Consider the following 23,961-nt stretch of genomic DNA (forward strand, 5'->3'; position numbering starts at 1 on the left):
TGAATGCATATGAGTATTATCATCACAACAAATGCAGAGTTTTAGAATAATTGTAGGTCTCCATAAATATCTGTTCTGATTATATTTGTGCATAGAAAATAAGTATATACAGCTACCTAGCTAGCTAGATAACATTGATAGAGAAATAAAATACACACCAATCCCTTCCACACACACCTACACATTACTTTCAAACATAAATGCCGTGGTTTAGAAGATTCTATACTAAAAACATTAAAATTATATTTTTCAACCTAATTTGACTAATCTTTAGATATGACTTTGGGAATTGAATTATACATTTTTCTCTTAATTGGTGGGTGAGGAGACATTTTCTCTATGTGAGTCTGAAAAGAAGCTATTGATCAGGTTTAATGTGTTGAATATAACAGTTTAATTTTGTAGTAATTTTCTAATTAGAAATATATCTAAGTGTTATTTTCACTGCCCTGTATTAAGTGCAAAGATAAAAGTTGCAATACCTGTTATCTTTTCTTGCTACCATAGATGTTTCTGTTGCTTGTGTGTATACTGTATGTGTGTATTTTAACACTAGAAATTTTTACACACTATGTTTCTCAAACTCAGTTGATAAGAATCAGTATCTGAATCTTGGCTTTCTGATACATTCTGGTTCTAAGCACTGACATTATAATACCAGCTTTGGAGATGTGTAAAGAAACTCACTACCTTAAATAGGGAATAACAAATAATACCTAATTCAACTAAGGTCATTGTAGGACAAGGCAAGCAGTCTTAAAGGAGGACATTTTTAATTATTGGTTAGAGACCACAGTGAAATAAGTGCAAGGCATCACAGATATTGAAGTCCTATAGTTACTGGGTCCCTGGTTAATTACTTTGGATTTAGCAAATCTTCAAAAGCATTACACACCAAAGACCGTAAGAAAGAAACACATTGTACTGTTGCAAATTTGACAAATACAGCAATGATTAATTAATGTTCTGGTTAAAATACCCTGCATATACCAAATTACTATCATTAAAAATATCATTTATTATTTTTTCACTATTAAGTGTCAGTTTGTAGTGGTCCATAAAGAATATTTGATATATCATCAAACTCCTCTGTAGTCTTCAAAGGCAGACTGTTATTGGATTTTTTCATTTGTACTGAATTAAAACCCCTAACTTGAAAGATACATTGAAATTTTGGCTTTGGTACAGGAATCTCAAAGACCAGAGCCAAAGTTCTATGTTTGTGCCAGCAAGATGGATTTTAGGAGCACATGACTGTAGAGAACTGCCTTTGATGATGTAACAAAAATTAATTAAAGCACAACCAAGAACAGTGAATAATTCCAGTAATGAACAGAATTGTCTGGAAGACTAATAAAGATTCTGGTGCATAAAAATAGCATTTCTTTCTGGAAAAAAGTTTGAAAAGGGAATATCTATTTATTTAAACTCTAAAGAAATCTTACTGCTTGTATTTGGGCTCTGTCCCATTTATATTCTTTCCTAACTGCATGTTGGCACTAATAATATTCAGTAAGTTTGACTGTAGAAACCTGAGATGAAATGCCACTATGCAATAATTTTGCAGTTTTATGATCAACAAAGTACCCCTGTACAGAACATAGTAATCAATGTATCAGAAATAAATTTCAAAGAAAACAGCAACAAATGTTTTAGTAAGATAAATATATTTTAGATGTTATTAATGCTATATATGGAAAACAAACATAGCAATGCATGGACTAAAACTAAAACCAGAAGACTCAATTTTTTTGAGAAGCCACGAAAGTAAAAACCTGAAGGCTTATGAGACAGTGTGTTAGAGGGAACTGGAGAATGACAAAGATAATTATGACCCCATAATATTTGTGTGTAGAGTGAAAATTGCTTTCTGGTCCCAGAGACACAGCTTTAGAGTGAAATTTAACAAACGAGAATTGCATTTTTATACCTAATGATGATATGTAGAATTCTCCGGGTCTATGGTTTTTTAGAACAATGCAAAATAATTACTACATCATATTACCCTCTAAGTCAAATTTCACTTTCTGTCCAGAATTCTTCCTTGGAGTTTATTTGTCTGAGTTTTCATTTTTCCTTCAATGTGGGAACTTATGAAGTTTCACTGATTGGGCTAGAAATTTCTTTGAGAAATGCAAAGTATACAATAATGATGGCATTTTCCTTTTTCATTCTTGTGCTTTAAGTATGCCCCTGGGAGCAGTAGTTTGAGCATGCACTCTCTCTGTGTCTCACTTTAGAGCTTTCCCCTCATTAATCAGGCTCTGCTCCCACGTGCAGTGATTGTACTTGACCTACTCCTAAGCGGTGAAGCTCCCAGTGAGCTTCCTGTGCCTTTGCTCCGCTCACTCTCTACACAGGGCTGCCTGGGTTACACTGTTGGGAAGTTGCCCCTTCAAATGAAAAGACTGAGTTTCAGCAACAGCAAAAGAAGTGCTTATTCTGAATGGAGAAGTTTTGCAAAGCCTAGTAATTGCTTTATGACGTTTAGACAAATCTGGCCTCAAAGATTTTATAAGGTTGTCATTGTTTATATTATTTCAACAAAGCACAGATCAAGATGTTGTACACTTTCACCATCTCATAGTAAAATGCAATGTAAATAATAAGTTTTACTCTAAGTCTACTTTTGGGAGACAAAAATCTATTACTTCATTAACAGATGTCATGATAATCACTTCTAATATATTTAAGGTAGTTTATTTAATTAAAATAGCCATAATTTATGGATAACAGGCTTTAAAGTTAATATATGAAAATGACTAAAACAAATAAACACCCTACAATGGAGTACTCTATGCAAATGATGATGCTTAAGTTTAAACTAAATGCATTTAGCCATGAGTCACCCTTTCTGCAAGAAGTAGAGTACAGGTGGCCCTTGAGTGTCTAGGGAAGAATCTAAGATATTGAGGGGTCCCAGTGGTAGGTCATGGAGATGAGACAACCAACCCTGCTGCCACTAATAAAGAGAGGAGAAATTAAGGGATTGAGGCCCTGAGGAGAAGGTGGCGTGTTCCTTCCCAACATGATGTCCAGAGCCTAACTATTAACAAAGCTGAAAAGAGACTATGTAATTGGCGGCTTTGTATCACCCTAAAGCACATCCATCTGCCTTCTTGAAGGCTGGATGCAGCAGGGTGTCTGATTTCATTCAGCGTAAGGATGGCTATTCTAACAATGAACACAATTTGATATAGGAACAGGCTGACAAGCTAACAAGAATTAAATGAGAAAATTATATCATATAGATCATTTAGGTTGGGCATTAATCTAACAGATACCATATAAAAATATGAATGAAATCCATCTTAGAAGAGACTGATCTAACATGAACAGCTAAAATAAAATAAACAAAAGAAAAACAATTTGTTTGGAACATAAATTTAATGAAGTGATGAACTGAATGAAGAGTTTGGAAATCTAGCTCACATTTCTGAAATTATGCCAACTGTTTCTTAATGGAATCTTAACTAAGTTCATCTCAAAGAAAATTAAACAAAGAGAGAGAGGTTACTGACTGCCCTACACAGAAACATACATTATCATGAGATTTTCTTTATACTGGACATTTCAAAAATCAGAGCTAAATTCATTTCAGTGCTACAATTAAATTATTAAAATGTGTTCATTGCTCTTGTGAAATAATTCAGTTACCTGCCTTTATCTTCAGAAATTCCTGAAATTGTGTTTGATGTTAAGTGTTGACATTTGCTTTTAAAATCTCATTATTTCTGCCCTTGGGGGTGTGGCTCAGTGGATTCAGCACCAACCTGCAAGCTATAATGCTACCAGTCTGATTCCCAGTCAGGGCAGCTACCAGGGTTGCAGGCCAGGTCCCCAGCTGGGATCGTGCGGGAGGTAACTAATCAATGTTCCTCTCTCTCTTTCCTAACAATGTTTCTCTACCTCTCTTCCTCCATTCCCCACTCTCAAAAAGAAACAAGTAAAAACTTGAGAAAAAACAGACTGTGGATTCAAATTCTGAAAAAAAATCTCATTAGTTCTTGTTCTTAAAGTCTTGAAATGGCCTTTGTCCAAAAGTGATAAAATTCTGAGCTGAGTTTGCCTGGCAACAGGTACCACCAACCAGAGTAACATCAGGTACCAGAGAAGTCTCAGCTGCTGCTGACAAAAGGGTGGCTCTTTAAAACCAAATGTCAAGGTGTTCAAAGAAATATAATAAAAAGAATATTGCAACAAAGGAGAAAAGGATAGGATTGGAAAAGGGTAACCACTTTCAAAAAGCATCTTAATGGTGGCCGTGAACTATTTCTGCATTAGTCTTTTTAAATATTGCAATCGTATATTTAATCACATCATGAAAAATGATTGGAAGGGTTTCCTTCCTCTCTTTTTATCTGTGGTTTTCCAAGACAGCGTGACCTGCCCTGAAACAGCTATTGAATGACAATGTGAAGTCAACACCAGCCCTTTTTATTAAAAAGTTTTTAAAAATCAGTCTTTTTCTTATTCGTAGCCCTAATAATAAAGTTTGGGCTGTTTATTTGGATTTTCACCTCAATTTTGTCTTTACATGTTAGTCATTAGTCATAATTTCTCCCTTTCCCCTTCTTTTAGCATTAGTGGCCAGCTGTGTGAAAAAAAATGGCTTTAAAAATTTATTTGCATATTCATTTTTAGACAGAGGGGAAGAGAAGAAGAAGAAAGAGAGGGAGAGAAATATCAGTGTGTGATTGTCTCTCGAGCACCCTGTACTGGGAACCTGGTCCACAACCCAGGCATGTGCCCTGACTTGAAATCAAGCTGGTGACCCTTTAATTTGCAGCCCACCCTCAATCCACTGAGCCACACCAGGCAGGGCAAAAGAGAATGGCTTTTAGTGACTCCCAAGAAATAGTAGATTGACTGGGTTGTTGGAGATATACATAAGTGTGCATATACACACACACACACACATATATATGTACACACACATACGCAGTATGGTAGGAGATATACATATAAATGTGCGTAGATATACAGTCTGATGTGTATATGTATACATGTAGATGTATACATAAATATCTACATGTATTTTTTTCCACTGTAATTTGGCAAGTGTAGAATTGGAAAGGACAGATTGATTTAATGCAGACACCTCTGTGGTCCAGGGAATTGTGGAATAGGATGACTGCCCAGTAACTATTTGTCCTTAGGGTCTTTTTTGAGCCACAAGCCACCAGCACATTTATTAGTCTCCACCTCACCACCACCAAATCCCAGGGAATTAATCTAATCTTCGAAAATGAAGATTGACATTTTCCCCTAATTTTTATTTTTCTTCATCCCTTTCCCACAGCATCTCACTAGAAAAAAAAATAGAATGTGGGCTGGTACTGCTTAAACAATTATGACTTATAGAAATATATATTTAATTTGCCAGAGATTTTTATAAACCAATATTTGTTATGAATATGTACTGGTAAAATGTTACTGTTTTCTATATCCGGTATCATGATGGAAGCTTTAAACAGTTGATTTTGAGTCTTCATAAAAGACTGCAAGGTAAATGCAAGAGTTTTCATTCCCCAGATGTGGAAAATGAGGTTCGTAGTGGTTAAAAAACATGCCCAATTAGTAGAGATGTGAGTTATTTCCATTAGGCTCCATTGAGCTCAAATTAAAATAATTATAGATGAGTCAAGTTTGAAAATAGTGAGAGATTTTAGCTCATTAATCACTTACCATATAGTTGAAGGAATGGGAAACACTCAAAAGCAGCAGCTGTCTTCCCGTCTGAGTCTCGTGGAAAACATCACTAATTGGTCACAACATCTAGTCCTGCTCAGGCCTCATGCTGCTATGGAATTTTCAGTCTCCAATAAATGAGAGGAACTCCAGCATCTCAAGTCAAGGCTAGAACTTTACATCTTTTTTATTCTCTCTAATATAACCTAAACTTTTCTAACTATTTCCTCTTTTCAGTTATACTCACCTACAGTCAACACACAGACATATATATATATATATGTAGTTGCAGTTTCTAATGAATGAGGTTGTGAGGAATGTGTATGGCTGACTTCTAGGTCAGTGTATTGGATTTGCCTAATTTTTACCAGATAAGTTTGCTCTTAAATATGGTCCTATCACTTTGTTTCTTTATGTTACACTTTATTATTTCCATTTTTAATTTTTGGAACAAGAACATGAATGAATAAATAAGTGCAGTAGTTACTCCTTTCACATAATATTCTTGTGCTTAATAAACTTCTTACCATTTGCTGCTAAGTAACTGACTACTCATGGCATGTGGCTCTCGGTGCTATTGCCAGAGGCTTTCAGGGACACTTGTGGCTCTTTTATGGTATTAAATCTTAATGAGCATGAATCTCAACATTTTATAGACATAATAAATTGAAAGACTGAACCAAATCAAACTTTCATCTTTTAGTTCTTACCACGGTATTCTAGCTGTTAAAATGCCCAGATAGTAAATTATAGAGTGAGCGTCACTCTAAACACTAGAAAAACTAGTGTTTTTCTTTAAGATTTTTAAAGAAAAATATCATGTCTGGCTCAGCAAGGACTCAATCCATGCTTTGCAGACAGCCGCCTGTACGTGTTGCCCTCCGATCCCAGGCACTCACTGGGTAGCAGTGCGGGCACTAGGTTCAGACATATCTGGGTTCAACCTCTGCTCCGCTACATTCTTGCTGTGCGTTCTCAGCTTTGAGTTTTCTCACTACTGACTGAGCTTCAATATTTTTAATTTATAAAATGAATTAATAATAAGTAATTTCAAGTTTGTTATTAGCATTAAACAGACTGTATCTAAGATCCCAGAATAATTAAAAGTATTACTATGTAAATATTATTATAACTTATATGTAGTATACATCATGAAAGCTGAAAATAGGTTCTTCTATAATTTATTGTGCATCTTCTACATAGGACATACTTACTATAGGAGGCATCTTTGATGGAGGAACACAGAGAAATAAGACGTGGAATTTTCCAAGAAGAAATGTATTCCAATACGGTACATACACATACTACATACAGGGGTGGGCAACAGGAGGTTTACTCTGCCATTACGACATTCTTCTGAGTCAGTGAAGCTACTGTAATAATCATACCCTGCATGTCTTTTCCATACAAACAACTGTGAACCTCCTTTTGCCTACCCCTGTATAACATATACACATATACAAGCTGATCAAATATCTAATCACATGAAATAACTTTCTGAACCAGAAACACAAGGTGCTGTGGGTAATCAACCTCTTTTTCATCACCTGTCCAGAATCTCTGACCGCTGTCCACTGTTCTAGGTCAATGTCCCCACCTTGTGGAGACAGTGAAGAACGGTTTGACCCAACCTGATTTTCCCTTACTACCTTCATGTCTACCTGGGGTGGGGAGGAGGCTTTGGAAGATGAAGTGCTGGTGAGGAGGAGGTGAGGGGATAGTCTCTAAAAGTTTCACCTAGCTTTTACTACTTGTTCTATAATTGGTTAACTTCATCAAAGGTATTCTTTCTTTATGAAGAACAAGTCTGTGCTCATTTATTTTCTCTTTTCCCTTTTTTTCAAACTTCCACCTAGGTAACTACTGGAAAAAAACCCCAAACACCTGGCTTGTGTAGCTCAGTGGATTGAACACAGGCCTGTGAACCAAAAGATGGCGGTTCAATTCCCAGTCAGGGCACATGCCTGGGTTGCAGGCCAGTTCCCAGCAGGGGCCAGTTCCCAGCAGGGGATGCACAAGAAGCAACCGTACATTGATATTTCTCTCCCTCTCTCCTTCCCTTCTAAAGATAAATAAAAATAAAATAAAAAGAATTTTTTAAAAACTTAAAAAAACCCAAAACAAAACATTTCTGTCACTGAGATTGCTCTAATTCTAAATTATTTAACTTCGAATTATAATCTCTGAACACTTCTATTTGTCGTGTTATTTCTCAAATTGCTAAGCATTATTTTCTCTCTCATGGTGACCCTGAGTCCTCCTTCTTCTCCCTTGTGATCACCACCATCATTCTCATCATAAGAACTGCTGAATGCTTCCCATATGCCAGGTGAGCTTCCAAATCCTTTATAAATGTTACCTTTTTAAATCACAACCCTGTGCATCAGCTGCTGCAGGCACACACACTGTGCTACCTAAAAATTAAAAACCTAAAAAGCTCTGGATATTAAAGGAACTTTAAGCATTAAAACCTGGCGGAAACTGACATGAGGCTTTTTGTAGTCTTTATTCATTAACTTAAACAGAAATAGTCAAGTATTTTACTGCAGAAGTATCTATATATTTTATTATGTGATTGATAATACAAATTCACTGGATATACACTCAAAATATGGTATGCATACTCTAATATCTTTCTAAAATTTGAAAAATTCTGAGTTAACACATTTGATTATAAAGGTTTGAAGTAAAATACTGTGAATGAATATTGCTGTCATCTCCATTTTTACAGCTAAAACATAAAAGGCCAAATAAATTGTGACTTACAATATTAAGTGAAGTAACTAAGATTCAGACAGAATCACTCTGTATCCAGAACCTGGGTTCCAAGCATAGTGGCTTCTGATAATTGCTATAGCCCTAAGTTTTCTCAATTCTGCCTTATATATCTTACCTCCATATTTTCAACAATCTTTGCATGATTTCTAGTTCTAGATTTTGGCCTATTGAGAAAGCCATATATTTTATATTGATCACGTTCATCATGAGCTTATGATATGCAATTTCAACTAGATCATTAATGAAGCCCCTCAAGCCTCCTATTCATTCTCAAAGGGCGAGGTAGAAGAGGATACGGGGAGATGAATAGTGATGGGGGCAGACTTGCCCTGGGGTGGTGAGCACACAATACAGTGCACAGATGATGTATTATAGAATCGTATACCTGAAACCTATATAATTGTATTAACCAATGTCACCCCAATAAATTCAATTAAAATAATAAAAGCATTATTTACTCCCAGGAACTTTAGCCCTTGCGCCCCAATTTTACACCTTCTTGGTGGCCCCTACTGGATCCCAACTAACTGTACATCATGTCCATTTTTTTCCTTTCATAAATCTGAGATTAAATCCTATGAATTCATTCTGCCCAGTGTCTTCAGGTCTTTCCACGAAATATCTGATCTTTCCAAAGCAGATCTGATCAAGATACTCCCTATCCTAAAGATTGTCAGTGGCTTCAAATTGGCTGTAGAAATGTGTCTTAAAACCTCAAAGAGGAATGAAGGACACTTTGCATAATGTAGACTTGGTCTGTATGTCTAGTCTAGACTCCTCACTCCTTAACTCACCTTTAATATTCTAACCTCATCAGACTATTCAAGGCTTCCAAAATATTAAAATCCTCTCATAACCATAGGGCCTTTAATCATATGGGGTTTTTTTTTTGTTTGTTTGTTTGTTCTTTTGCTTGGAATGTCCTAATTTACTTGATGTACTTGGTGATATCCTGTTCAGGTTTTAAAGACTTATTCAAATGCTACACCCTTTATTACACCTTCCTAATTTCACATAGGCCCTGCATTTCATTGCTATCTCACCAAGGTACTATACCTTTTTTCTATAATACAATGGAATTTGTTTACACTCAAGTTTAATAGTTATCTGGTATTTATTTGTGAGTTCTGTAAATCATGACTTATTTTTCTTTCTGACAGCTGGCTTAATTGATGGATACAAAAGATACCTAATATTAAACAATTTAAATTAAAACACAACATTCATGTGAATCACATTGATTCAGATTTCATTACTTGTCCTTACCTGCATTAGGGAATATTAAAATGCAGTGAGCAGTTAAACATGCCTCCTCTGAGTTTATGTAAAACAATCTTCATTTTAAGTTTTTTTCTGTTATTATAACATATCATCTGAAAGTAGAAGGATATCTTAGGCTTGATGCTCTGTATAAGAGTAAGGGACTAAAAGTAAATAAATTCTTTTTAACATGTTGAGATTCATTGTTTATCCTACCTTCTATTATATGTGATTGATGGCTAGACTTACCTTTTTATCAACTTATTTATCCTACTAGTATTGTCTTTTCATATTTATTGTCATATATTAGGTTTGCAATCCTTTTTTCAATGTATCTTTTTATTTCATTAATATATTGAAGTGTAAAAGTTTGGATATTTTTTAGTTGTCTGTTAAATACCAAGCAGTGTTTCTGTTTTGATGAATCCAATGATTTTTTTGAAGCAAGAAAATCCTCCCATTCTTTATAAATAAATAGTATACAAGGTCTGTCTGGAAATAGTCCAGCCATTATTAATATAATGAGAATGGTTTGTGCAACATCAATGTAATCATGTAACATGGCAGCCAAGGAGAGTGGACTGGAATGTGGATATAAGAACAATGATGACTTCGTTGTTCTAGTCAGTGGGGGTGGTAGATGCAATTGAGTGAGCATGTACTGTGTGGCCCTTGTATTCAAAATAACTGAGCAAGTAGAGGAATAAATCTGCATCAGATTTTATGGTAAGCTTGAACATTCCTCTGTGAAACTATTTAGATGATTCAGAAGCCCACAGTTTGGGGCAACTGGTGATTGGTAGCTTGATCACCATAACATACCCACTTATGAATCACGTCTCATAGAGTTTTTGGTGAAACAGCCAATCACCCAGGTGACTCAGCTTCTATAGTCAAAATTTGATGCCCTGCAACTTCTGGCTTTTCCCAAAACTAAAATCACCTTTGAAAAGAAAGAAATTTCAGAAAGTTGAGATTCAGGAAAATATGACATTGTAGCTGATGGTGATTGGTAGAACTGTGTGAGGTCCCAAGGTGCCTACTTTGAAGGGGACTGGGACATCGTTGTCCAATGCACAATGTTTCCTGTGTCTTCAATAAATGTCTCTATTTTTCATATTACATGGCTGGGTACTTTCTGGACCCACCTCATATACTTCTTTGACTTGTAGCACCTTTATGGATTTTATTTTATGTCCACCATAAAGTAAAATTGGTTTTCAGAGGACTTTGTATTGAACATATTATATATAATACTCTATTGAAACTTTTTATTTACATTTTATAAACAATGTACCCTAGTGTCCCTTTTGAAAGAAAATATTTGTACGAGGGTCTTAGCTTAAATATGATGTTCATTGGTGCTCGTTTGTTTTTTGACTCACATATATTTGTTTTATTTTCTTTCTCATTATTCCCCACCCCTAGAGGAAAATAGTGAGCTGAATTATGTCTAATAATTTGGCCATAAAACGCTGTTCTTCTGTTTGCATCGAATAGTTATCAGCCCTCATGAACAGCAATGTGCCAAGGGACAGATACAATCATTCATGGCTGACATTTTGCTCCAGACCTGCCTGCCTACTCTTATTATTCTTCCTGTCAGATGCTTCCTAAGGACTTCTCATTTTTATTTTTTCCCAACATTGTTCTTCTATGTTCAATCATATGAATGTCTTTCTCCTTCAGGAGCCAAATGTAGTGTGAAAGACAGTGGAGACCAGCCATCACCACCAAGTAGGAAATCACCTTGAATATCATAGATTGAGAATTTTAATTGGGTTAGTGAGCCTGTTCTATAGAGGATAGTACAGACCTTGCAAGGATCATTCTGAGTGTAACTGTCACTGGCTCCACAGCCTATTCCTTATTAGAGCTACTTCTTCTTTTTTTTGTATTACCTAAGGTTTAGAACAATTACAGCATGTCTCAGAAAGTTATCTATATGACTGTAGTAACTCAGTACTTACAGAAAATACATTTTTAGTGAGTTTTTAAATGTTTATAACAAGTTATGCAATTTAAACTCATTAAAATTAGTTTTTATCTATATCAAAGGAAGAATTGGAAATCTTGTCAAAAGTTTTATAGGAAAACTTTGAGCCAATTTCCAGCCAATTCTAACAATTCCATGCAACTTCTTAATTCACCAAGTTGAAATTCAATATGCATTCATTGAGTATACTAATGCTTTTTTTTGTGCCTACTGTATGCCAAGCTCTATTTCAGGCATGCGACATTCAAGGCTGAGTAAGATAGAGAAAACTCTTGTCCTCATGTTCTTTAAATCGTGTTGGGTAGACAAACAATGAACAATTATTGAAATAATTAAAACAAGATGAAAATAGAAAACAGAAGTGAAAAGTACTATAAATATTAAAGTCTGATGATATAGTATGCATGAGCATGGACTTCACCCTGGAAGTCTTGTATTGGCTTCTCCAAGGTGATTGTCAAAGAGAAAAAGATAATCACTAAATATTGCAATTCTGTAATTCCAGTAATTACATTTGTGATATGGTCTTGTCTTTCTTCCCCAAACTCCCACTATCCCAAGCTTCTGCAAATAGTTTGAAAAGAAAACTGAAATATTTTAGATGCTTTATAATAAGTGTATTTTCAGATTACAATCATTATACAATGTACACATTTAGTATCAGTTAAATGATGCACTTTTATTTTCTGTTCATATAAATATGTATATGCAGATGTACACATTTTGTTCGTACTGTGTTAAGTCCTATTCAGATTTACCCAGCATTATATCCTGTTGAATCTTTTGGGAGAGACACATATTCATCAAGTCATCACACTAGTGAAGACTATATAACTGCAAGTGTGATAAGCACTATGAAGGAGGACATAATGCTCTGTATGAGGCAGTGATGATCCCGCTGAAACAAGAGTGGGGACTAACTAGATTAAAAGGGGAAGATAAAAGAAGTATTTCTTATAAATGTGCTGAGATGGGAAGGAGCTTGGGCCATCAGATGGCTAAAAAAAGTATGTGCAGACAGAGCAGGAGGAAGGAAGAGCTACCTAGTAGAAAATGAGGTTGGGCAGAGGGCTTCTGAGCCCCTTTACCATGAGATTGTGTGGTCAGCTAATTGAGAAGTAACTTCCTTCTGTTATAATATGGAATCAATTTTATAAGATTCCTTGATAGAACCAATTATTCTGTAATAGCATGTCAGCGACACTGCTTATTGAACATACACAGTGCTTATTCAGACATGGTTTACCCACCATTACAGTAGATGTGTCCATGCAACAGTTATCCTAGAAGATCATGATCTAGCAACTCATGCTTTCTTGGTTAAACAAGATTTTAAAGACATATTTTGAAGACCAATGAATGGTCACAGATCAGATATGCTGTGGCACTCGTTGTTCAGAACCAACAGCTTATAATCATTGACTTTAGGCCATTGTAATAGGAAAATTCTTTAACTTTGCTAGTTATATTTGAAGACCTAAAGACAGCTGTCCGATATTGTTTTACTAAACATGGAAGAAAATGTGATACGGCAAAACTTGTGTGTGTGTACATAGACAGATAGATAAGCTGAGTTTGTATGAATGAAAGAGAAACTAAACTTTCTACTAGAATGAAAATGAGTTCATGATTCTGTTGGAAACTCTGGAGAAAAGACTGGTCTAGTAAAAATGAATGTGATTATAAAAATTAATTATACAACTTCAGTTTCTTTAATTTTTGCATTAAACTCTCTACTTTACTTAAGAGGCCCTTTATTGGTTTCTTAGGTTTTTAAAGAAAATTGCTAAGAAATAAATATTTTGGATTTAAAGAAACATTATGCTAGCAAAAAATGTGAAGATATTCTGTTTACAATGATTTTATGAAATATCCATCTAAACCATAACCCATCTACCCCCAAAAATATATTGATCTAACCTTCACAATTATTCAGGGCAGAAAACTTTCTGCAAAAATAAGAACCACTGACTGAGAGATGTAGGAGACTGGTTTGTTTAAGTCTGGCAAATGTGACTCAGCTCTGTATGGAAAACCTACAGAAGCGAAGTTGTGGGCAGGAGCCAGACCTTCAAACCAAATTTTCCCGTGGGAATCAGGCCTAGAAAATGCATACAGATTGTTATGGCTTGCTCTTGCTAAAACTCCATCACCCTGGTCTAAAACAATGAGTGTGTATTATCTATCTTCAAGGTAATTTTCAAAGCCTGCGTGAGTTCTCCCAAGGACAGAGCTAATCGGCTCATCGCCATTCCTCTCTGCATGTTATTTTCATTTTTTTGATTGTACCTAAAATGTAGACAATAATATTTTATATGATAGATAATCTTTCTCTGATGTAAGACGCCAGGAAAACAACAAAAGCCTGTCTAGTCAAAGGTCGAGGCACTCCCCTCTTGAGGGAGTGGCCGAGACATTCATAGGCACTGTCCCCTTGAGAGAGTAGGCATGCCATTCCCTTTTTCTCCACAGGATTGTTGCCTGTGCATTCATTCTCGCCGTCAGCCACAACAGGCGGACTCTGCTGACCAGGGTTTGCCACATCTGGCACCCAGGAACAGTGATGCAAAGGCTATCAGCCAAGGTTATCAGCCATTGTGGTCAACACACCAATGTGGGTGGAACATGCACAACAGCCCAGGCAAGGGCAGACAACCCCGAATGCTTTTTGGAGGCCATAGGGTGTGCTGTATTTTAGGGAGAAAGGGTATCTTTCCAAGGTTGCCCTGTATTGCAACCACATTCTCTTTAGTAAACAGAAGCCTTGCTCTCTCTCTCTGGCGATCGCCGCACCCCTCGGGTGCAGGTAGAGCATGTAAAAGCCATAAGGGTGCTCGCTGCAACAAAGTCACCTGTGACAGGCTGAGTTGGACGTGGGCCAGGAAAGAGCACTAGGTTTCCTGCCAACTGCAAGCAAAAGCCCACGCAATGAGAGGCACACTGTAAAACCACTCAAAAGCCCATCCCATGGCACATTCCCCAATCAGGTTTTAGGCTTGGGAGAGAGAGCAATGAACTTTCCTTTCAATCAGTTTTTTGTTTTGTTTTTTTTTTACAAGCGCCTCTGCACATTCTTTCTTTAAAAGCTGGTTTTTGCAGCCCTTTTGATTCCGCCTTTTCCTCCTGCCTGCCTGTGAACAAAAAAGCAAATAGTAAATGAGTATTTTGGTTTCAACTGGACTCCGAAGATTGCTTTGAGAACTCAGAGTTAGTTAACAAGGTTGTTTCTGAGTGTCTCAGCCTCTTGCTGGGGCACCGAAGATAAGAGGTATTCCTCCCTCCAGCTTGAGATCTCAGCCACTCCTATGTGAGTAGGAGCCTTGCAGAGGTGTCTGGGGTCAATCGCCAACATGTGCAGGGGCCTCATAGGGAATTCCAATCACAGTAATTTAACTCTCCGCTCGGTCAGGGAGTGCGATATAAAGGTTGGTCACCTGGCACTTCGAGTCCCCCCTTTCGCAGTCTTACGCACATAGGAAAAACCTGAAACCCATAAGCGGGGTTAGGGTACCCTGGATACCAGGCAGCCCTCCCTGACGGTTTTCACCAACAGTACATTTCTGACCCACCACACTATACTCCTTAATAGCTAATTAGCTAGGGTTTAGTACAGGCTGCGGAATTTGAAACGGCAGAAATCGAAAGTAAAAAAAAAAAAAAAAAAAGAACCCTTTAACAACAAGAATGGGCACTAATTTGTCTAAAGAACAAGAAATCTATCTGCGTGTGTTACAGCAACTCCTCCGAGGATAGAGATGTGAGGTACAGCTTTTACAAACTATAAAAGAATATTACCCTGCTTTTCCTGATAAGAGAACCTTAGATATTAGGGTTTGGGAAAAAGCAGGTAACAAATTAAAGATTTTATATCATAGTGGATTTCCTATCAGAGATCAAAACTTAGTAACTTGGGGACTAGTCAAGACTGCTCTCATGTCTTCATGGACTAAGAAAAAGGAGTTAGTTATAGAGGAAGATAAGGAGTTTAGTTCAGATGAGGAAGTTGTATATGATGCTGCAGAAGAACAGGCTACAAGAGTCTTACCTACAGCTCCGACAGAGAACCTGTCTGATATTAGCTGTTCCTCACCTCAATTATGGGAGCGTTCCTCCCCACAAGATGAGTCACCATAAAAAAAGCCAAAAATTTCAGATAAATACCTTGTTGGGATTATGAGACAATGCCTTTAGCAAGCAGCAGAGGAAGGTGATTTAGGTGCCCTTTTAACTTTTCCCATTATAGTCAAGGGTCAAAGGAATGTCCATGAGCCCCTTCCCTTTTCTATTTATAAGGATTTAAAAAGGAGTATTAAAGAAAATGGGTTTCAGTCTCCTTATACTAATGGGCTATTTCAAGCCATTACTGACAGTTATAAAATGGCACCTTGTGACTGGATTGCCTCGCCAGGACCGTTTTGACCCAGGCTCAATACACTGTCTGGTGTTTAGAATACTTTCAAAGGGCCAGCATCCAAGCTGCTGAGAATGCACAAATAAATAATCCTGTCACCCACCCTATGCTGCTTGGGTCTGATAATTCTGCTACTGCTGTGGCTCAAGCTAGGCTTGATCCTCATGCTTTTGATCAGAGTGCTGGAATTGCTCTTAGGGCCATGAAAGCTGTACCTGATGCTAAGGGCAGGGAAATTTCTTCCTTTGCTAATATTTGTCAGGGAGTTATGGAGGCATATATTGACTTTATTGACCACCTCCAAGAAGCTATTGACAGTCAAATAGGTAAAGATAGAGCAGCTAAAGCTCTTTTGTGGCAACTAGCTTATGAAAATGCTAACAAGGACTGCAGGGCCATTATCAGACCCCTGTGAGCTACCACCAAGGACATAAGTGAGTTTATCGAGTCTTGCCATGATGTTGGCACACAGCACTATAAGGCCTTTCTCCTAGCTACTGCAATGAAGGGAGATCGAGATCTCAAATGTTGTAATTGTGGAAAGCCTGGTCACCTGCTCAAGGACTGTTTGTCTGCACTGAAAAGGGGAAAAGGTGATTACAATCTTCCCCCCAAAGATTGTCTCTGCTGTGGCAGAGGCAGGCATTGGGCAAGAGAATGTCGCTCCAAATTTGAGAAAAATAACCAACTGATTTAGGGAAACTTCTGGGGGGGCGCCTGCTCCAGCTCTCCCAACCCCAAATGGAGCTTTCAGAACAATAACCAATATCAGAGAATTCAAGGAAATGCACAGTTTCCAACCTTCATGCAGCCACCTGCGGAAGCGCAGGGCTGGACTTGGTCACCACCGATGAGCTCATTTTAAAGGAGCAGGATCAAGTGATTGTAGCTCCCACTGGTGTTTGGGGACCTCTACCCCCCAAAACAGTAGGTCTAATTTTAGGAAGACCCAGCATTACTACCGAAGGCATCTTTGTTCAATCAGGAGTTGCTGACTCAGATTATAAAGAGAAATTAAAATCATGCTTAAAACTTCTGGCTACCCTACTATTCCTGTTCAGAGGTGCATTGCCCAGCTGCTCCTCCTCCCCTGTGTAATCTCAAAGACTCAGAATAAAGTGAGGGGAGAGAGGCTTCAGCAGTACAGACAATTGATCAGTTTTCTGGACAGAATCCATTAAGCTAAATAAACCAATCTTACAAGTAAAAATAAAGAATAAAACTTTTCATAGGCTCATAGATCCAGGAGCCGATATCTCTGTTCTCTCAAATCAGTTTTGGCCTCCCGAATGGCCTTTAACAGACAGTGAAACAGCTGTTACAGGTGTTGAAGGAATTTCTCAACCTCAAGTCAGTGTATGGTCTCTTAGATGTTATGGGCCAGAGGGACAGGTAGGGAGAATTCAACCATATGTCTTACCTATGCCCCTTAATGTCTGGGGATGTGATCTCCTCAGTCAGTGGGGATGCAAATCTCTCTCCTGCATTTTCCCTAGTGGCTGCTGCTCTTATGACTTTCCTACCACTTAACCTGGTTCTCCAACACACTGTTATGGGTTGATCAGTGGCCACTTAAAGGAAAGCAACTTAAACTGGTCCCCTACAGAGAGATCTTACTCCAAGTATGTTAGCCATGTGCAAGATATTTCTGGGGAAGAGATTTTTATAAAAATTTACAATAGCCTACAATTAATTCCTTTTGAAAATTCAAAAAGCAATAACTTATATATAAACTATAAATATTTCAATATATTTTCAGTTTTAAAAAAGTCTAGGTGTTTATGTACTTAATATTTTAGATGATTTGGGAATTTCATGGGAAAAGGGTAAAGGGTTTGCAGGGATAATTATAAAGGACACATGAACAATAATGGGGATGGAAATGGGAGGGAGATAGGGAGGAATGGGGGGTAAAGGCAGAAAAATGTACTTGAACAATTTAAAAAATAAAATAAAAAATGACAGAGCCAAAAAAAAAAGAATTATATAAATTGACCTACTAGATTCATGTATTCTAAATCCTAGCCACTCCTCTACATTTATTAAAAAATATTTTATTACAAGTATGGAAGCTTTTAACAGAAGTTAAATTATGCATGTGGCTTCAAATATTCGATGTTTTCATCTTGTTTGGAGGGAGAAGACAAAATGAGGCTACTGTGACAGTGACATTAGGGCCAAACATCTTAAATTATTTTTGTTCTTGTTTTAGTTCAAAAAATATGTCTGCACGGTTTAAAATTTCTTCTGCTCTCCCTGAGCAGAGAGCTGAGATCTGGGTAGAAACCTAGGTCTGCTCAGCCTTTGCCATTGGGAGTAAATGGTCAGACTGTAATTTTTCTATGTTGCTTGGCTATTGTAGAACAATTATTACCGAAATGGTTTCTTTCTTGCTAGACTTCCCTCTCCTGGTACTTTGGCTGGAAACAGCAGATCATGCCTGTTGAATTTCCATGTTGACAGATTCTCATGTCTGTTTTTGAATATGTAATACAAAAAGAAAATTTAGAAAACTCATCACTTGTATTTCCTGTGTCCTGAGGTCCCTGGCAAGTCTGCTTTCTCTCTGCACTTCAGAATCTTTTATGTTTATATAAAGCTAAATATAATGTCCAGGGGGTTTAGATATTATTATCAGAAGGAACATGGAAAATAAGTCCACTCACATCTTCCCAGAATAAAATACAGTGTGACTTAATATGTATGACAATGTTGGGGGACTATAGACCAAAGACTGATATGGAAATTCTAGAAACAGACTCAAAATATGATTAAAAAAACAGTTGGAGGAAAGAGTTGCTGCTCGATTGGATTTGGAAAAATTGCCTTAAGAATTTGAGGAAAAGTTATATATTCCTCTACATATGTTCCTTGAACATATGATACTGAAATTCCAAGTGGCTGTACAGTTCCTTACTAATACATATCTACAATTGAAGTGGCTCATCCTTTTCAGTATTTCTTACTGCTGCTCTTACATGACCCAAAAGGGAAAGACTGGAATAAAGTATGAAGACAAACTCACTGTCAAACCAAATAAGCAACATATGAGATAAGAGGGTTAATATGAATAATAAAAAAGGAAAAAGTGAAAAGTTGTATTAATAGTTAAATCATAAGAAGAGTATTCTTTTCAAATTTTATTACTTAAACATTATTATACTAATGTCTATTTAAAATTATTACTAGAGTGGTCATCACTTTTTATTTGGGTATTGCTTTGGGTTCTTGAAATCAACATCTACATGAATACAAAAGATATTCTTAGGCAGTGGCAAAGACATGAATTTCAACTAAGAGATTTTTTTCTCAATTCAGGAAGAATTGAAATCAGAATACTAAGTAAATAAATAAAGCACCAATGTATGTGGAATAAGTATTTGGGGATAGATATCTAACCACTTTTTAAAAAGTTGCTCTGCTTTATATTTCTGTAGTAATTTTACAGTGATTTACTTCTGTGGTTTTCTCCTATTAGATTATTACCTTCACAAGGTAGGCACCCTTGCTTCTCACCCTTTTTGTTCCAGGTATATAACATAGTATGTGGAATTGCGTGAGCATCAAGTGTTTGCTAAATAAGTGAATGAGTGGACTGATAAGTCAATAAGTAAATTTCCATTGCACATTTGGATGAATGCTTTTGATAATTATGGGGATAAAATTTGATATGTTACATACAGAATGGAACAATAGTAAAATGTATAGAATTACAAGGTCTTTCCATAAAAGTATCAAGCCATGTAACATGAATAGAGATGTTTATTGAAGAAGATACAAGACACATGTAACATTGTACACAGGACAATGATGCCTCAGTCCTCTTCAAAGTAGGCACCTCTGGACCTCACACAGTTCTCCCAATCACCATCAGCTGCCCCGTTGTACTTTCCTAAATGTCATCAGTGGTCTGAAATCGCTTCCCTTTCAAAGGTAATTTTAGTTTTGGGAAAAGCCAGAAGTCACAGGGCACCAGATCTGGGCTGTAGAGGGGCCGAGTCACCTGGGTGATTTGATGTTTTACCAAAAAACTCTATGAGACATGATGCATGAGCAGGTGTATTATGGTGATAAAGCTACCAATCACCAGTTGCCCAAAGCTGTGACCTTCTGAATTATCCAAATAGGGTCTGTGGAGGAATGGTCAAGCTTATTGTAAAATTTGATGCAGATTTGTTGCTCTACTCACTCAGTCATTTTGAATGCAAGCACACAGTACACATTCTCACTCAGTGGCATCTACCACCCCACTGACTAGTACAGTGAAGTTGTCATTGTTCCCACATGTGCATTCTAGTCCACTCTCCTTGGTTGCCAGGTTACATCAATGTTGTGCAAGCCATTCTCATTATATTAACAATGGTTGAACTTTTTCTGGGCAGACCTTGTATGTTCTACAATAACACATCACTAAGTCAATCAGTGGTTGGTTTACAAGACAATTCACTCCTTTTTTCTTTTTCTACCGCATAAAATGACCATGAATGGGAGGTCAGTCAGGAACACAGGTGAAAAAGGTAAAGGGTTTAAGAAGCACACATTGGCAGTTACAGAATAGTCATGGGGTGTAAAATAACTGTAGGAAATGAAGTAGCCAAAGAACATATATGCAGGACCCATGAACATGGACAACCGTGTGGGGATTGCCTGAGGGAGTGGGGGCATTGGGTAGACAAGGACAAAGGGGGGGAAATTGGGAAAACTGTAAAAGCATAAACAATAAAATATAATAAAGATGACAGTGAATGTCTTTAAAATATTTTTTTATTAAAAAGCCAGTTGTAAGATTTAAGAAATTATTCTTATTTAGAGGGGTTTTCAGGAACATGCATAAGAGACACATGGACAACCCCAAAGGGAGGGTAGGATCAAGGGTGGGAGGCAGGGATGGCTGGGATGGGGGAGTGGGGGGGTAAAATGAAGACAACTCTGCTTGAACAACAATTTAAAAATAAAACAAAAAATTAAAAACAATTATAAAAAAGAATAAAGTGATCACACAAACTTCTTTGATGATTTTTTTCATGAAAACCCTTTGAGACTTGACATATTTGGTGAGTGACTTTTTAAACCACAAAAACAAATTGAAAGGAAAAATTAGCAAAATGAATTATGCTTGTAAATTGAGATAGACTTTATCAAAACCCATGCCTGTTATATAGCTTTGTGTCAGACAGATCCCTTCTACTTTAATCTTTAATTAAACTTACCATGTCCTTGATTGCAGATCAGTGAGACATCATCACTGAGAGTCAAAGACTAACCTTGAAAAAGGCTTGCCTTCATTAGTCATCAGAAAGATATGAAACTCTATTAGGTGTGAATTTTCCACCCTCTCAATACAGAAGTTACTAGAGTCTCTGCATGTAAAGATTTGTTGTTGTTGTTTTGGAATGGATGTTGAGATCTTAGTTCTTTTGGAAAGTTAATTTTAGATGAACTGATGCCGAGTTCCACTTCCTGACTGTGAACAGGCGCAGGAAGCAGCACGTGACTGATCTGTGTCTCCCTCAGAGAACAAGGGTCCACATACTCGTTTACATGGGCTCCCTAAAAACAGGAAACTGGGAATGCCAACTCCTTTGGTTATCTATTTCAAACATTTCTTTAGTCTATATTTAAAAAACTCTGTAAATTGTATATTTCAGAATTCTGTGCTATAAATCCATTGCCATATCTTCCTTGATTTTCTGGCTGCCATTACACTCAATGTTCCCCTTTATTCCCCTGTTTGATTCCAAATTTCACAGAAAGTTTTTCTTGTGAGTTCACCATAAAAACACAGCACTGGACCCTGAGATATTCATTATTTGGGGCTAACCATAAACACAATTTATTTATTTTTATGTTTCTTGTATTCATTATCATGATTTACTAAACATCTAATTACCAAAATAGGCTAGGCTCAAAATAGCAAAGAAAAATGCAGACCATTTAAGCCTTGTCTTTATGCTCAACTGGCTTATATTCTGTTTTACTTTAGGTGTCATTTTTATTTGATCATTAGGGTTTTATGTCATGTCAGGTTCTTTACTGTCATGTCATATTATACTGGCACTCTCCATAAATTCTAACACTGGACTGGAGTAGGCCAACCTTAGACATTCAGAGGAAATATTTATGGGTGTTTTAGGAAATTAATTTTCTATACCAAATGAAGAATTTGGTATAGAATGATTATAGTTGATGCTTCTATAATAACCATGATGTAATAGAATTTTCAGTAGTCAAAAATAACAGAATAATTGAATTTTTGAAATCTGACTGAATTTAGAAATTATGATTTTCCATCCATGCTCGTCACTCCAAAATTACTTTATCATATTCATCAGGAATAAGTGATCCCTCCCATATTCCTCCTTTCATATCTCTTTTCCCTTTTCTTCTCTAAGTTATTTCCGTTCTTTTAAGGAAGGTGCAATCTCAACGATGAAAGAATATGCATAGAGGGTTCAGGGAATATGCAGAGCTATAAACCTAGGATTTCTGTAAACTGTTCAGATTCCATCAGATATAGAGAATTTTGTGTACATGCAAGAAGGGGTGGATTAAACTAAGTAGGACATTTTAAAATAATTGTGTCTCTGAAAATAACAAAAGTTTATTGTGATTTCTGCTAGTATTACTTTTAGAAAGCACTTCTGTAGATTATTATGTCTGTTTGATAATGTAATGTATATCATAGCTAACCACAGTTCCAATGTTTTTAAATCAATTTTCACTCTTCAAATGCTTCTGATTGTTTTTTTTCCTTCTTTTTATCTTGTGTTTAATTATTTTCCTAATGCAAACTTTTTAAAAAAATTTCAGACAGAGAAAGGACTATCAAAAGTATGGCAAGAAAGTAAGCGGAATTCTGGTCTTCGTTGGCAAAAGGCTGTCATCCTGCTAGGAAAACGAAGAGATTTTAAAGTTCTATTTCAAGATATCGACAAGAGATCTCGGAGGAAGAGCTGCAATCAATGGCAGTGAATCTAAAAACTGCGTGACTGGTACGTGTCTGACAACATTCCCATTTGGAAGCACACTTGTAATCTAGCCCTTTTATCTTTGTTTCATATTTATAAAATATTCTACTGTTATATATTCTGTACACACACAAAATGAATTGAAAAAGGTCATTTCATAACTGTGGAACCTACACTTACATGTTAATAGAGAGTATTTTCTCCATTAGTCTGTTATACGAGTAATGTCTGTCTTTCATACCATCTCCTTTCTAAGATGCAGAAGTGTTCTCTTTTGAGTTATTTATTTTTCAACACCATTTAAAGTATAGGCCTAATATTTATGTACATTTATCTAATTCAAATTAATTTTAAACCAGTAAAGGAGAGTTAGAAAGCCAGCAGTTAGCGACTGTCTGAGGAATAAGTTCAACCAGTTATAACTCAAGCAGAACCTGAGTTGATAGCCATGCTGAGGGTATGCAAGATGCTACTCTTCCAAGTAAACAGCAACTTGAAAAACTTTGCTATTTGTCATGTTTCTAAAGGTGAAGTCTAACTATACTCAGATTTTCCTATAAAAATACCTAGAAAATGTCAGAAGTGATTATAAACACATTTGTGCGTTTTCACAATTGGCATAGTTCTTTCTGAGGAATTATTCCATCTGATTTCCAAAATAGTACTGTGTGGCATACACTGCCAATGGAGCCTTCTGTGATTTTCTACACTGAGTCACTTGGAGACAGTCTCCCAGGACTGAGAGCTAAACTTGAATACTATTTAATGTTATTGTTGCTCTCACATTAAAGTATGACTTCACCAAGGAAGTTAAAAGATGTGACTCTGGCTTTTGGTGATGTTATAGCATCTGCTCT

At 36.6% G+C, this 23,961-nt stretch overlaps 1 protein-coding gene across 1 annotated transcript in view; it reads left to right on the forward strand.

Moving 5' to 3' along the window:
* Positions 1-23,175, forward strand: part of MALRD1 (MAM and LDL receptor class A domain containing 1) — a 307,929-nt gene extending 284,754 nt beyond the window's left edge. Inside the window, 2 exon segments of the mRNA XM_053673503.1 lie at positions 22,947-23,059; positions 23,061-23,175. Coding sequence (XP_053529478.1) covers positions 22,947-23,059; positions 23,061-23,175 — 228 coding nt within the window.
* The last annotated feature ends 786 nt before the right edge of the window (positions 23,176-23,961 follow it).

Source organism: Artibeus jamaicensis, unplaced genomic scaffold (assembly GCF_021234435.1).
Source record: "Artibeus jamaicensis isolate MK-2021 breed Jamaican fruit bat unplaced genomic scaffold, CSHL_Jam_final contig_867, whole genome shotgun sequence".
Classification (NCBI taxonomy): Eukaryota; Metazoa; Chordata; class Mammalia; order Chiroptera; family Phyllostomidae; genus Artibeus; species Artibeus jamaicensis.